Source organism: Pararge aegeria, chromosome 4 (genome assembly GCF_905163445.1).
Source record: "Pararge aegeria chromosome 4, ilParAegt1.1, whole genome shotgun sequence".
NCBI lineage: Eukaryota > Metazoa > Arthropoda > Insecta > Lepidoptera > Nymphalidae > Pararge > Pararge aegeria.
In genome coordinates this window covers 9,849,301-9,863,314 of record NC_053183.1, presented here as the reverse complement: position 1 = coordinate 9,863,314, position 14,014 = coordinate 9,849,301, and the positions used below count along the sequence as shown (strand labels likewise).

Genomic DNA, 14,014 nt, shown 5'->3' with positions numbered 1-14,014 from the left:
AGAAGGTTCTCTTCTACCACATACAAACAAATAGGAATAAAACTAATCCCCAAATAAAATCAAAGGAAAAGGAGTCTAAGGGTACTACGAACTCTGCCTAGCCGAGTTCGATTCTATGATTGATCTCTTTAAACAACAACCGAGCCAAGTTTTACTTATCAACCAAATGTGTCAGTAGAAACACACTGACTGGTATATTCAATACTATGAATGCAATTATATTCCTTATAATCAACAAAATGACGGAAGGCAGATTATGGTGGTACGGGCAAGTTATGCGGCGCGCAGACGATTACGCCGTCAAAAAGAAGAGGACGCCCTGCTTCCTTGGTGGACGACGGAGCCTAAGATATTAAAAACACAAACCTGATTGACGTGACAACCCAAGACAGAGAGTCCTGGCGCAGATAGCCGAGAGGAGCCGACCCCAAATGATGGGATAAGGCTAGGGCAAAGAAGAAAACTATTAATGCAATTATTTTGCCATAATTCTGTTTATTATTATTTCGTTTTTGTAGGTAACAGTTTATATTATCTTACAATATAATCTTATCAGTGACGGTGAATTGTCCGACATTTTACACACGATGATTTCATAGTGATGGTTCCAGTTGGGTACCAGGGAGGCCTTTAATTTTTACCACTAAATCTAAAATTGTATGTTATATAGCTAATTTCTTTTTATTACATATAATATCAGATAAATAGAGATATTTTTATGACATATAGCATCACTATATAGATAGAAAAAGGAACGTTACAACTGCTGATTTTCTTGCCGGTTACTTCTCGGTAGAATCTGCCTTCCTTCCTTTTGGTACAGTCTCTACAAACGGATAGGCTTGAAGTTTCAAAAGTTTCTTATATTACGCCTACTTGAAATAAATGAATTTTAAATTTTTGGTTATCATTCTTTAAAACGAGTTAGTAATGTTTCAAAGGAAGCCTTGGATTAGTTTCTTTAAGTTTAGTGTTAATATATATGCGTTCACTTATAGCTGAAACACATGTTGTAAAAAACTTGAGCTGCTTGACCTTTGATAAGAAATGCAAACAATATTTACAAACATAACACTTCAAAAATCAGGACTTGGTGCTTACATCAAAAAAATTATTTATTCAGCAATTGTATGCGGGAATTTCTATAAGTGGTGATTATGTTGAAAAAACTTATCTTTCGTATGATAACGGTGTTTGCTGACGAGCCCGTACCTCGTGCCGATATCTGGGTCACTAGAGTTAGTTACAATTTGAGTAACATTATTAAAAATCGTAATATATAATATTGCTTTTGTAGGTAAATTTGTCTGGAACTGGAACTAGTTTTGTTATGACTTGCTGAAAACTACAGGATTTAAAGTTCGAAAACTCATCTTGTAAATTTTTAACAGGCCTTCAAAAAGAGGAGCTACTATTTTTATGTTCCTATTATTGATGCTCTGTCAATTGAATACCGATTTTGAAAAATCTTTTAGGTGACTTGCATTAATAAAAAGTTAATACAGGCATCAGTTATACTTATTTCGGTTCTGAGGAAGTCCAAAGTAATCACTACTGAATTTTATTGTATTTCATGTGTAAATACTACAAGGACTTGTGCTTTGTGGACATAATTATTTTACTGCTTAGTGGAAAATATGTGACTTACTCGCACTCTTCGTGAGTGGAATCAACTTAGTAAGTGCTCGTGACTCACAGCAGCGGATACGATGTGTCAACCAAGACTATGACCCTTGGAAATAATTTTATTATCTTTGAGCTAATCTTTATTGCATACTAGTCATTTGCCGCGATTACAAAAGCGTTTGTTTCAGTCCCCTAAAACAGAACATACCCAGTCACCAGGATGTAAAAAATGCAAATGCTATGCAAAATTTCGTCAAGACCGGATGAGCTGTTAAGACAGATTACATAGGGTTTTGAAAGTACTGCCTCTCATCGGAGTGCGAGCTATTTGCTATTATGATCGATGCAGCGGATAAGCCGAACATAAGTTACAAAAAAGCAAACGGATACACTCTCACGTTTATAATATTAGAATTAATTAAATAATAATATTACGTTTATTAAATAACATTTTCATTTTGTTTCAGATTACGGGACATCAACGTTACATATCGAACAAAAATTATTTAATGGTTTTATAAGATTGAATAATCTTTTATATTTTCAATATAAGAATGACATATTGTCTGTTATAGCAGAATAGTATTCTATACATAGATAATTTTAAGAACAAATGAGCTTATTAGGTATAACAAAAGAAAAACCATCCAGAACTATGGCGTTTGTTAGTTTGAGAAGTAGTTTAAGGATAATGTGGACGGTGACGGCAACACTGGTCTTACTGACAAGGAGTAGTGCTGCACCCGCTTATGGTGATACCAACGGTGCAATGGTGAGTAACCAAATCTCTATATTCACATGCAGTATCAGCCAAATCTAACATATTAAAAAAAACATAATTACCTATTTTAAGACTTAAATATAAGATCATTCATCTCATATTTCATGACATGCTTCGCTAAATAACAAAATATCAAATAAGACTCCTATAAGACCGAAATGCCAATATAAATTCGTCTCGATCATTAACTTTTTACACAAACTAATATAAGTAAATAAACTTTTAGGTTTTTACTTATTTAAATTCAATGAAAACAACATTATTAGCATCAGCGCAAATACCTTCTTTTTGGCCGGAACCTGTATTGGTAATTTGTGTCCAAACAAGAAAATTACTTATTTTTTACCCGTTCGAAAATATTCAGTTTGTCTTTAATTAGCTTCTTGTTGATAATAATGACCAAATAAACCTAAATTCGTCTCGGTGAGTAATGCTCTTGTAAGTTCCGTTAAATGAATACCCATGCAACATCATCCATTAATCGATTGAATCGGAATCGGAAATGATCTCGCAGTGGGTCGACAACTGTGACTCACATTTCTCAGTATACGCTCACTTATGCCTTCGACTCATAAAATTGAGACTGACTGTATCCGTAGTAGCCACACCTGATAGTAATGTTCATTCACAACAAATGATAAAGCGGCAAATTAAAAAGTAGGTAGTTCAGTAGCTTCACTTCAAGCGTATCGGGGGCTCCCGAATTTGTTGAGGTAATATATGATTCACGTATGAATATCCGTACAAATATAGTATGGCGTAGGTGTGTTTACACTGATTTTTTTGGCTTTTAGTTAGTGCCTTTTCGCAACTGTCAGTATCAGTTAATATTATAGCATCACCTCTAGGTGAAAAGCCAGGAAAAAAAAGGTACTTTTACTATGAATCACTGTTTAAACACTTTTATGTTTTATTTTCAACATCAAGACAACAAAGTACCGATGACAAAAGGTATAGGCTACTGTTTTTTTTTTTTAAAGTTGCCAATATTTTTATTATTATTTATTACTATTAATGTGAAATTTTGGTAAATTTTGTTGGATCCCAATAATAAGTGAAACCAACAAAATTATGGCAAAAGCAAAAAAAAAATGCTTTCATTTTTTATTTAAATATAAAGGTATGCGGAAATTAAAAGTCAATCAAATGACGTCGCCGCGTTTTAACGTGGTTGCAGAGAAATACTCAACAACCTGTATCCGAATACCGTATAATCCGGAAAAGATTACGTAAAGTGGTTCCGCCGGTTCCGTGACTCAGTTGTAAGAATGCCTATTGCTAGGGTTCAGAAGGAAACGACCATAAACTCTGTGTTTTCTGAGAACAATTCGACCGTGCTGTGAGTCATAACTTGCTAGGGTTTCCACTGTTTTAAGAGCAAAATAAAACACACAATATATTATTTCTGTACAGTCCCAGGAAGTATTCGATCATAGTTTATGACCGTATGTATAATCTATGGTTTAAAATTTGTACTTTTTTGAGGTGCTTAAACTTGAGACATTCTCCCAAGGATAGAATTTCCTGTACGAATAAGCCACAATGACAGCGTTTTGAGCATTTGTAGGAAAAAGTCTTTCAATAAAAAATATTACAATTTATTATTAAAAAATATTGCAATGGTGGCTTTCTGCACTAAATGGAACACATTTAAAATTGATGCCAAAAATCTCACACTGCTCTATGCGCAAAATATGCTTTTGAACCGCTCAAACCGCTAAAGTTATCTCTTCACGGAATAATATACAGATTTTAAAAGTGGGAACCCTAATGCGTAACAAGTTCTAGGTCATAGAGCACGTCGATATTACCTATTAGCTAATGAATGTGCGTATAGTACGTTATATAATATTGAATTAATTATCTACTGGCTTATCCGTACAATTTTACGTATCTAATATAAAAGCTAAAGGTCACTGACTATACCAGGAGTAACATAATATTAAATTTTTGGACTATACACAATAAACACACCCCTTTACTGATTAACGTTGAAAAGCGGTTATGTAACGCAATGTTTCGACTTCTTCTTTTGAATGCCGAATAATTTAAGGCCTGAAGTAGATAGTTAAAATCTAGGAGATGTGAAGTAAAGAATGAGAGTTAAACATAGAACAACTTCCAAGGGGGTGAAATACCCTGGGGTGGACTTAAAGGTCTATGTTTGTCAAATTAGAGACATGAAATTTTTTAAATTATATTATGCTCTTCATGTTTTTTTTAATTTTATTAAATAAATAAATTATTATTCAAAAATTTTCATCTAATTTCTTTGGAATTCTCATTCAGCAATATAATTATATTCTATTCATATACTTTAAACGCTTAAGTGCATATTTCTGTCGATTTGTGCAAATGCATCGATATAATATAGCAGTATCTACTGAACTAAATCTTTTTCTGTTTTAAACTACCAACTGAATCGTGATCAGAATATTGAAGGTAAACAAGTTTTATATATATTATACCTGCGTATCAACTACTTACAAGCCTAGTGTATCCATAAGGAGGATTTATTGCTTAGGTATACTTACTTATCAAGTTAGTATAGGAAATATCATAAAACCATGCTCAGCTTCCTAATGACCCATTTCGGGACACAGAAAAACCTTTTCGCAGGAGAGAGGTGGTTAAAACCCACTACTCTGTTGTTGTGCGGATTGGAGGAATAAAGATTAAAAAAATATAATTTAAGTACATTACAATGTAGGATGGACGTTGGGGTCCCAAGGTGCTGGAACCGACCGGTAACGCTGCGCTTACCTGTTACCCGAACTGGTAAGCGCAGCGTTGGTCGACCCCCAACGAGGTGGACAGACGACATTAAGCGCGTCGCAGGTAGCCGCTGGCTCAGAACCGTGGAATTTGGAACTCCCTACAAAAGACCTATGTCCAGCTGTGGACGTCTATCGGTTTATATGATGATGATGACAATGTTTAAACAATTAAAATGTTTATATGATTTCATATTTGTCAGCACTAACCGAATAAATTGCACCAATAGTTTTGATAACATCATGTCATCATGTGATAACGATATCGTTATCACTATTATTATAATATCATTTGCATTTAGTATTAAATAAAGAAGATTAAATGTTTTATGACCTACGATTTGCATCGGGTATCAGAATTTGATAGCTTGATTTCAGCGAAAGTGTATCGTAATTCGTTGAAAAACTGTTCTTACTCAACTGTTGTCATACTATTACCAAGGCTGTCCGATAAAAAGTTTTTTCTTTATGTATTCGACTTTTAGCGTAAATCTGATAAGGTACTCGTAACATTATGTCAAGGTTAATAAGCGCTCTACTGACCTGCTTAGATTTCTATTATATTTCGAACATGTTATTAATAGGAACCTAAGGTAGTAAAAAAACAGATTTAATATGTCATCTTTTGATTAAGTTTACACATCAGTTTGGCACTAATTTTGGTTAGCTTTCACCCAAAGAGTGCTTTTTGTTTCAGCTACCAATCTGCTTAAATGAACTAAGAACAAAGAACTAAACTTATTATTTTCACCAAAATCTTACGGCATTACTAAATAAATATTTTTTCATTGATATGAAAAAGACGAAGCTCTAATATAAAACATATTATGATATATCAAACCGGTTTGATAAGCAATTTAATACCTACCTATAAACAGTTTTAATTGATCAAAATGATAGTTTTATTGAAGTAGACTAGAAATCCTGTTTCATTTTCTCCGGGGGTTTCCAAAGATAAAGTAATAAATGAGTAGGTAATTAAATGATTATTAAATGTAATATGTTTAATGCTCTATATGACCAAGGAGGTAGTATTCATATAAAAAAATGTTGACATACTCTTATACTTAAAAGGATTATTTTTGTATAAATAATATTTTTGATTAAGCAACAGAATAAAAGCTAAACAGAAATGGGATATGAAAATATCAACAAGAGGTTTCAAAATTGGAATCACAAAGTGATACTCAGAAGTATTGAAATGCTCAAACGGTTACTAGGATACGGTTTGAAAATCGTGAATCAAGTCACGAAATTATGCAGGCCGCCAGCATTGTTTTTTGCTGGGATACAGGGTTCAAATTTTATAGGTCATTGTACCTTGCAAGCACGTGAATACCGTGGCGTTGTTGCTTCACCGCAAGGAAACCATTTCCTGTCATTTTCAATAGGTACTGTTATGATTAACACACCCTTATATAGGGGGTCATTCCCCATCAAATACCTGAGCTTAGAAACAATAGATCAAGCAGAAGTGCGGGGAACTGCGTGTTCTTTGTTTTTATCACCCCGCAACACATACAAGTAATTTGATATAAAAATTCGAAGCATGTGCCGTCCAGCGGACATCTCTCGTAAAATTTCCTACGCCAACGTTTAGAACAATGAACTCTCGGGACATAGAATATAGTGTAAATAAATGCCTTGCGCTAACTTTTATGTATGGAAAGCGCAAGCATTAAAATTTTCTCAATGTAAAAGATTTATCATTTGTTGATTCCCATTGTTTCATGCAATTTTTAGACTTCGCTAAACTTGTGGAACACGCGTTACGCATAACTAACAGTAAACTAGTCGTCGGTCACCTTCTTGTTATGCGTTTATGGGCTCGGTATCTCGCGATCACACCACGGCGTGCCAGCCCAGAGATAAATGGACAAAAAATAGTATTTGAAGTACACTAAAACGCCAAACAAGTCTTTAACCCTAGTCACGAATTTACTTCTGGGAAATGAATGTTGGAAGTAGTTCGCAAAAGATGAGATAATGCGATGTGAATTTAAAGAAATTGTAAATGTTCTTACTCGGTTTTTTGCAAAATTACTCACTTGAGGTATTTGTTAACAGTTATAATAAATACGATCCTAAAATAAATTACTTCTTTAAGAGCTAGATTAAAATTTTCTCGCTGATGAACCCAAAACTATATGTTTTGGGTTTTTAAAAATATTTTATTATGCTAAAAAAATTATCCAAACAAATAATTGTTGGTTATGTCTACCCACATAACTTAGGGTAAGAAAAGTAGATTACGACCCAATCTAAGACCTAACGAATATGCAATAAAAATTCTTAAGAATCGGTCAAGCCGTTTCGGAGGATTGCATCGTCAATGTAATATATTATAATGTTATATTTGTTTAATAGATTTGGATTGAATTATAAATAAGTTATTGATATAATATCTTTACCTTTATCATTCAATCTACCTCATCATCTCATAACATAACATCATAGTAAACTACTTGGGTTTACTATACCAAAAGAAGACCAAAAATAAGCGACTAAAAATAAAATGTATGCGTTTTCACAATAGCCAACGGCGCTAATGTTACCTGAATCATCGGACAATAGCGTTGTGTGTACAAAAAGCGACCGGGTTACCTCGATGGTGCGACCGGAATGAACCATACCTACTGTATTTTTGCAACGTGCCAAAATCGAACAACAAAATAAGCCGCAGACGCGCTGACTAAGAGTAGTTTGCAGTTTTATTTTTTAGCTGAATCTTCGATAGGACCAAGATCTAGTGTATGAATACTGAATGAATACACTTTTATGGTGTACAACCACATAAAAATACAGGGAAAATTATAAATAACTAGTTTACACGATGTATACAATTAGGCGGCCTTATCGCTACATAGCGATCTCTTCATGGCGTTAAACAGAGCTCAAGACGAGAGGTAGTGTATCTATAGTTCGATATTTTTTTTTCGTGTTGATGTAATTGACGTTGCGACTATTATTGGGCGCGAAACTTATGTTTGCATTTTTTTAATTAGAAATTTGAATATTTTTCTGTTTGATTGTGCTATAAGATTGATAAAACATTTAATAAATTATCCTGTCATGCTTCTGTTGCCGGACTGTCATATCATTAAACTACTCGAACAACGCCAAGTTGAACAGGCTTGTAAACGCCAAGTTAAAACTTCTTGACAGATACAGTCACTACCATTTTTCGGAACCTAAGATCTCGTGATCCATAGTACGATCGTACGAACATGCTACGTACGTCACACTTTTGTAATAGAAGAGCTGTTTGTGATAGAGTTCGTCCGAGCGTAGCGTAACGGTGAGCTCTGTGCTTTTTTGACGGCCGATTGGCGCAGTTTGCAGCAACCCTGCTTTCTGAGCCTAAGGCTGTGGGTTCGATTCCCACAACTGGAAAATGTTTGTGTTATGAGCATGAATGTTTTTCTGTGTCTGGGTGTTTATATGTATGTTTTAAGCATTTATGCATATTATTCATAAAAATATTCATCAGTCGTCTTAGTACCCATAACACAAGCTACGCTTACTTTGGGGCTAGATGGCGGTGTGTGTATTGTCGTAGTATATTTATTTATTTATTTATTTTTAGTTGGAGGTCCTGGGTATTTATAATTTGGGAATTTATAATTTTTGAATTTTCTCTGGTCTCGCCTGGTGGAAGGCATCGGCCGTGGCTTGTAAGCCACTAAGCGATTGAGCGTTCCGATACAATGTCGCGTAGAAACCGACTAGGGGCATACAAACCTACTCCCTAACATACTCCCTAACAGGCTAGCCCGCTACCGTATTAGACTGCATCTTTCTTACCACCAGAGATTGCAGTCAAGGGCCTAAGGGTAGAGCGTTAAAAAAGGTTAATGGACACAGGGCGGCACTTTGTAAGACGTGTTCCTAGCTTGCCCTGCGAAGTATCGCTCTGTTTTAAGGAGATGGTTTCTCGCTTAACGTTTAGTTCGAGAAACGTAACTATACAAACAGCAACGAGGCATTTGTACAGATTCAGTGATATATTAACATGAGGTGTGTTGGTTAGTGCCGGTGCATGCTTGTCACGCACGCAGGAAGCAGGCGTCGACCTTCACCACGCGCGCCACGGCCACCGTCCTCCGATGATCGCTGCTCATTGTTCGCTTTGACGCTCAATCATTTACTATAACTATTGTCGTTTATCGTAATTTTGTGTTGCAGTTCACTGTAAGGTAAAATTATGGGAAATTGCAGCAAATTATTGCATCTTGCTTGTTAAGGCGGCGCTCATGATCGTATTGCTCTGCATGAGTTACAGAAGTATTATTTTGAGCACTCTGTGTCGGCAGTGGCGTAAACTTGGTACATGCATATCCTTAAGTTATTTTTATATCTCGTTTCAGGGAACGATTCTTCCCACTTTTATATCTACCGCCTGCTATCGCCGAACACGTTGTCTCCAGTAATGCAAAGGCACTAAGTAGTTTTATAGTCACAGTCGCAGTTTTATACAAGGGTTAACCGATTGGGTATTTAATTATTGCTGAAAAAAAATAGCTTTTGCTCAAAAACCTTTTTCCAAATAATATTTTGAAAGTAATGAAAAAATAAAATGCCGTGAAAACCATAAAAACAGAAATATGTTTATTAAACTCTCAATTTCAAATAATGTTACGGATTTCTATGGCAGCACACAGATTACCTCTATAACTCTATTTTGACGACCAGCTTGGGGCAATGTCTAGCACTGTCTTATTAATTACAAACAGTTAAGGCGGTCATTTTTTTGTGTACTGTTATATCAATCTAGCTACACCCCACGGTGTTACCAGCGTTGAATAAGTCTGTACACGTTATTACAATAAAAAAAAAATATACGAGTAGTACGAACTTACCTGTCAAATTAATGTATTCCAGGACCCAAAAGTAGCCTATGCTAAACTACTTATACCTAATAACTAAACCTTTCATCTAAATCTATTTCAAAAAATGAACTCGATTAGTTGCGTAGTAAGGATTAACGGTTTACTATTAGTTAGGATACCAGCTAAAATATATTTCATTTATGTTACTGATACTGTGATACTTTTTATAGAAAAAGCCTTTATATTCCAAATTTAAATCACCTTTATATACAGGAACTGAAATGAAATACAGCCTTAAGTGTTCTCACGCGTAACTCAATGTCTTTTAATATAATTAACTACAACTGAAAATTTGTTTCAAAATAACCACATCCAATTAATAAATAATTAGGTTTATACCTATCAGAAGCTGTTATAGCCTAGTAGTTAGAGATTCAGCCTCCCTTTTGAGAGGACCTCTAACTTTTCGGGGAAAGAAACATTGTGAGGAAACCTGCATGCCAGAGAGTTCTCTATAACGTTCTCAAAATAAATAAATAAATAAATATACTACGACAATACACACATCGCCATCTTGTCCCAAAGTAAGTGTAGCTTGAGTTATGGGTACTTACATAGCTAAAGAATAATTTTTATGAATAACTAGCGTACCCAGCCCGCTTCGCCGGGGTTAAAATTTGCTTTATTTTATTTAAACAATAAACTTACATCATTAAATTTTTAATTTAAGTCTCATTATATATTAAATCAATAATTTCTCTCCGTATTCATTCTCTTCTATTCTTTTCTCGAGCGGGTGAAGATCATTATCTACACCCATGTACACCCAACAATAGAATATCATCATAGTAAATAAAAGCTGTATTTGACAGTTTGAAAGTTCAAAAATAGGAGTGCTCCGATCGTCACCAAACTTTACAGGATTACTCGCCAGGTCAATCTGGAGATTCCCTGAAAGTTTAATTGAAATCGGTGCAGCCGTTTCGGAGCCTATACGGAACATACCCACACACTTTCTCTTTTATAAATATAGATATACATAAATGCTTTTAATATAAAGATAAAGACCCAGACACTGAAAAACATTCATGTTCATCACACAAATATTGTCCAGTTGTGGGAATCGAACCCACGGCTTTGGACTCAGAAAGCAGGGTCGCTGACCACTGCGCCAATCGGCCGTCAAAGACGTGGATACTCTACCCTATCCATACCAGACCAGTTTGGAGGACTACCTCCCAGCCTAAGCTCGTCTCATTTTAAAAGACCTGCCCTGTAGCATGCCGGTAATAGTCTGATAATGTAACTAACAGTCCGCTGCTGAACTAAAGCCCTCTCTCAATCGGAGGGTTTGTCCATAACCACTAAACTGTGCTGTTTTGGTGATCGGAGCCGATGGTAGTAGTGGCACAGAGGACGCTGCTGCCCGCTCTCTGTTATATTCTCTTCGTGAATTCCCCGATATCTATTAAAAACTATAATTAGGCTTATAGCCTGGTTGACCGTTGATGTCTATGTCACGCTACTTGGTTTTCAGTACAATAGTAATATATTACTAGCTACGTACCTATATATTTTCAATAATTATTACCCTTCCACAATAATTTATCACACGTGTAACTAGTCAACAGATATGTATATTTATAGGAGATTATAAAAGCAAAGCTCTCCACGTGAGCGTGCGGTCGACAAAGGGCGACCGGGAAAAAAAATACTCTCTACGGAAAATGCTGGTTCACACGCAACGGATTCTATTTTAATGTTTTGTCAATCATCTAGTAATTGTGATTAATTACCGTCTATTATCTGTTGCATGCGGTCGATAGGTCTATTTGCTTGTGACACTGCAAGAATCACCTGTATTTCTGTGCCAGGCCTCAGTACAACTCCGCAATCGTTACTTGTATTGTGTCGATGTTTTTCGTGAGTTTCAATCTAGCTTTAGACTGAAATGGATAAAGGATGGACTTATTGCTTTTTGTTTAATGGATTGATAGCCTCCATCCATTTACAGACAGCAAGCCTGCTGAAGCTATTTAATTTACATTTAAAAGAAGGGGTTTTAAAAAAATCTCTGCTATTATATTCACAGAAACCTTCAACGTTGCCGAAATTGCCCGTTGTACTCTCATCAACAACCTGATATGCGTCTTTTTGCAAGGCACAGGTTTTAGAGCTTAAATCCACCACGCTACTTTATTGCAGGTTGACTTATTATCACTTACTCAGGGCTTAGGGTGCTCTTTGAGGCACCGTTGCCAGTCCAAAAATTTTATATATCCGGGCGGAAACCGTGTTTTGTATTTTTACAGAAAAATCCAATGCCTAACCCTTTATAAACCCATTCAGGATTAGGAACAGATCACGTATATAATATTGCTACGTTTTTTTTGCATAGAGATAATAATTAAAAAGCCGGGGAGTAACGGGGAGTAAAAATCCAAGCGGACGATGTCCCAGGAACTTGTCCTTTTACTTACATTACTTACTAAGTAAATGTAGCACAAGCAAATCTAGCTAAGAAACGTTAATGTTACGTTATATAGACTATGCGTAGAGTCACTGTTGATTTTTTAAGGTAAATTTGTTTGAATACAATATCAATAAATATTAACCTGACAATCCCGTGCGAGGTTAATGGCTCGTCTCTTTTGCTTACCTACTTGTGTAACGTGTACTGATCTCATTTTCATAAAGAATGACGTTTTATGGTTTCAATGTTTACAATGTTTGCAATTTAATACGCCTAAAACAAAATGATGATATCTGCATATTCTGTGATCATTAAAACATTATTTTAATGATCACAAAATTTAAGTTCTCAATTTTATCAGCTTTTGACTAATATCAGATAAATGGCACTATTAGACTAGGTTGCCTTTTATGGATCAGAAATGTACGAGACAGATATCGTGGTTTGGTGTGGGAGAAACTCAAAAATCATCATGTCTTTATTTTCAAGCTTAACATATGGATAAATAACCTAAGCAAATGTTTGTGTGATGAGCATGATGAGTTTTTCAATGTCTGGGTGTTTATATGTATATTCTAAGTATTTATGTATATTATTCATTAAAATATTCCTCAGTCATCTCAGTACCCATAACACAAGCTACGCTTACTTTGGGACTACATAGCGATGTGTGTATTGTCGAAGTGTATTTATTTATTATTTGTTTATTTATATTATATCCGATTGCGTGAAAAAAACCACCATGTTTCGTATCCACACACATTCTCAACTGCGCATCATGAATACTATATTATTTGTATTGGAATCGTAGCCTTATTACTTAAATTAAGCTCTTTACATGCCATGAATGTAAAATTCCGTACACATGTAAACAATTTTCTGGTACGCAGTAAAACATGTGCACTTAAAATGCGCAGGTCATTGTTTATAGGATAATTATAAAGTAAATTATCCGTTTCTTCACGTGAATGATCCAATTATGCCACAAATATTATAAAATCCACGAGTTTCGCTGTGGCGTAGCGAAATCTTTTCCACCCATTTATGTTTTGCGTCTTGTATGAACACGTGTACATATGTTATAATATGCGAGTAATGGACACCCTATTTACACACATAACCTATTTTCGAACAGTAATAAATAATAATGTCGATAATTTATAGGTGCTCGTTATTTACACGTTGCATTGTTTTTGATATATAAATATGAATCGTGTTATAGTGTCAGCATCGGTTATTTAGTTATAATTGTGTATACTTTTAAAATTCATATAAAAGAAATTGATGAGTAGTTAAGAACGCGAGTTTATATTTAAATGTAAACTTACCTAATTACTCAGAATTAAAAAAAAAGTTTTTGTTTTTTATTATTTTGTATTTTTATTTATTTTAAAATCGTTCTTGTTTAAAAGAATGACACGCCTCATGTTTAAATCAAATTAATAAAAGCACGTAATTTATTAAAATATGAGATTTTTACTATTAATACATTTTAACTATTAATACAATTTTTATTAAAGATTATTGAAGG

The 14,014-nt window shown here is 34.7% G+C and overlaps 1 protein-coding gene across 11 annotated transcripts in view; it reads left to right on the top strand.

Annotated features, from left to right (window-relative positions):
• The first annotated feature begins 2,096 nt into the window (after positions 1-2,096).
• The window catches only part of LOC120637649 (matrix metalloproteinase-14), a 37,148-nt gene continuing 25,230 nt past the window's right edge, over positions 2,097-14,014 (top strand). For all 11 annotated transcript variants that reach the window (XR_005659444.1, XR_005659446.1, XR_005659442.1 and 8 more), the window contains exon 1: positions 2,097-2,398. Coding sequence is in view for 3 of the 11 variants with exons in the window: in XM_039909565.1 (XP_039765499.1) it covers positions 2,240-2,398 (159 nt within the window). In the remaining 8 variants the exon portion in view is untranslated. The remainder of the gene's footprint in view (positions 2,399-14,014) is intronic.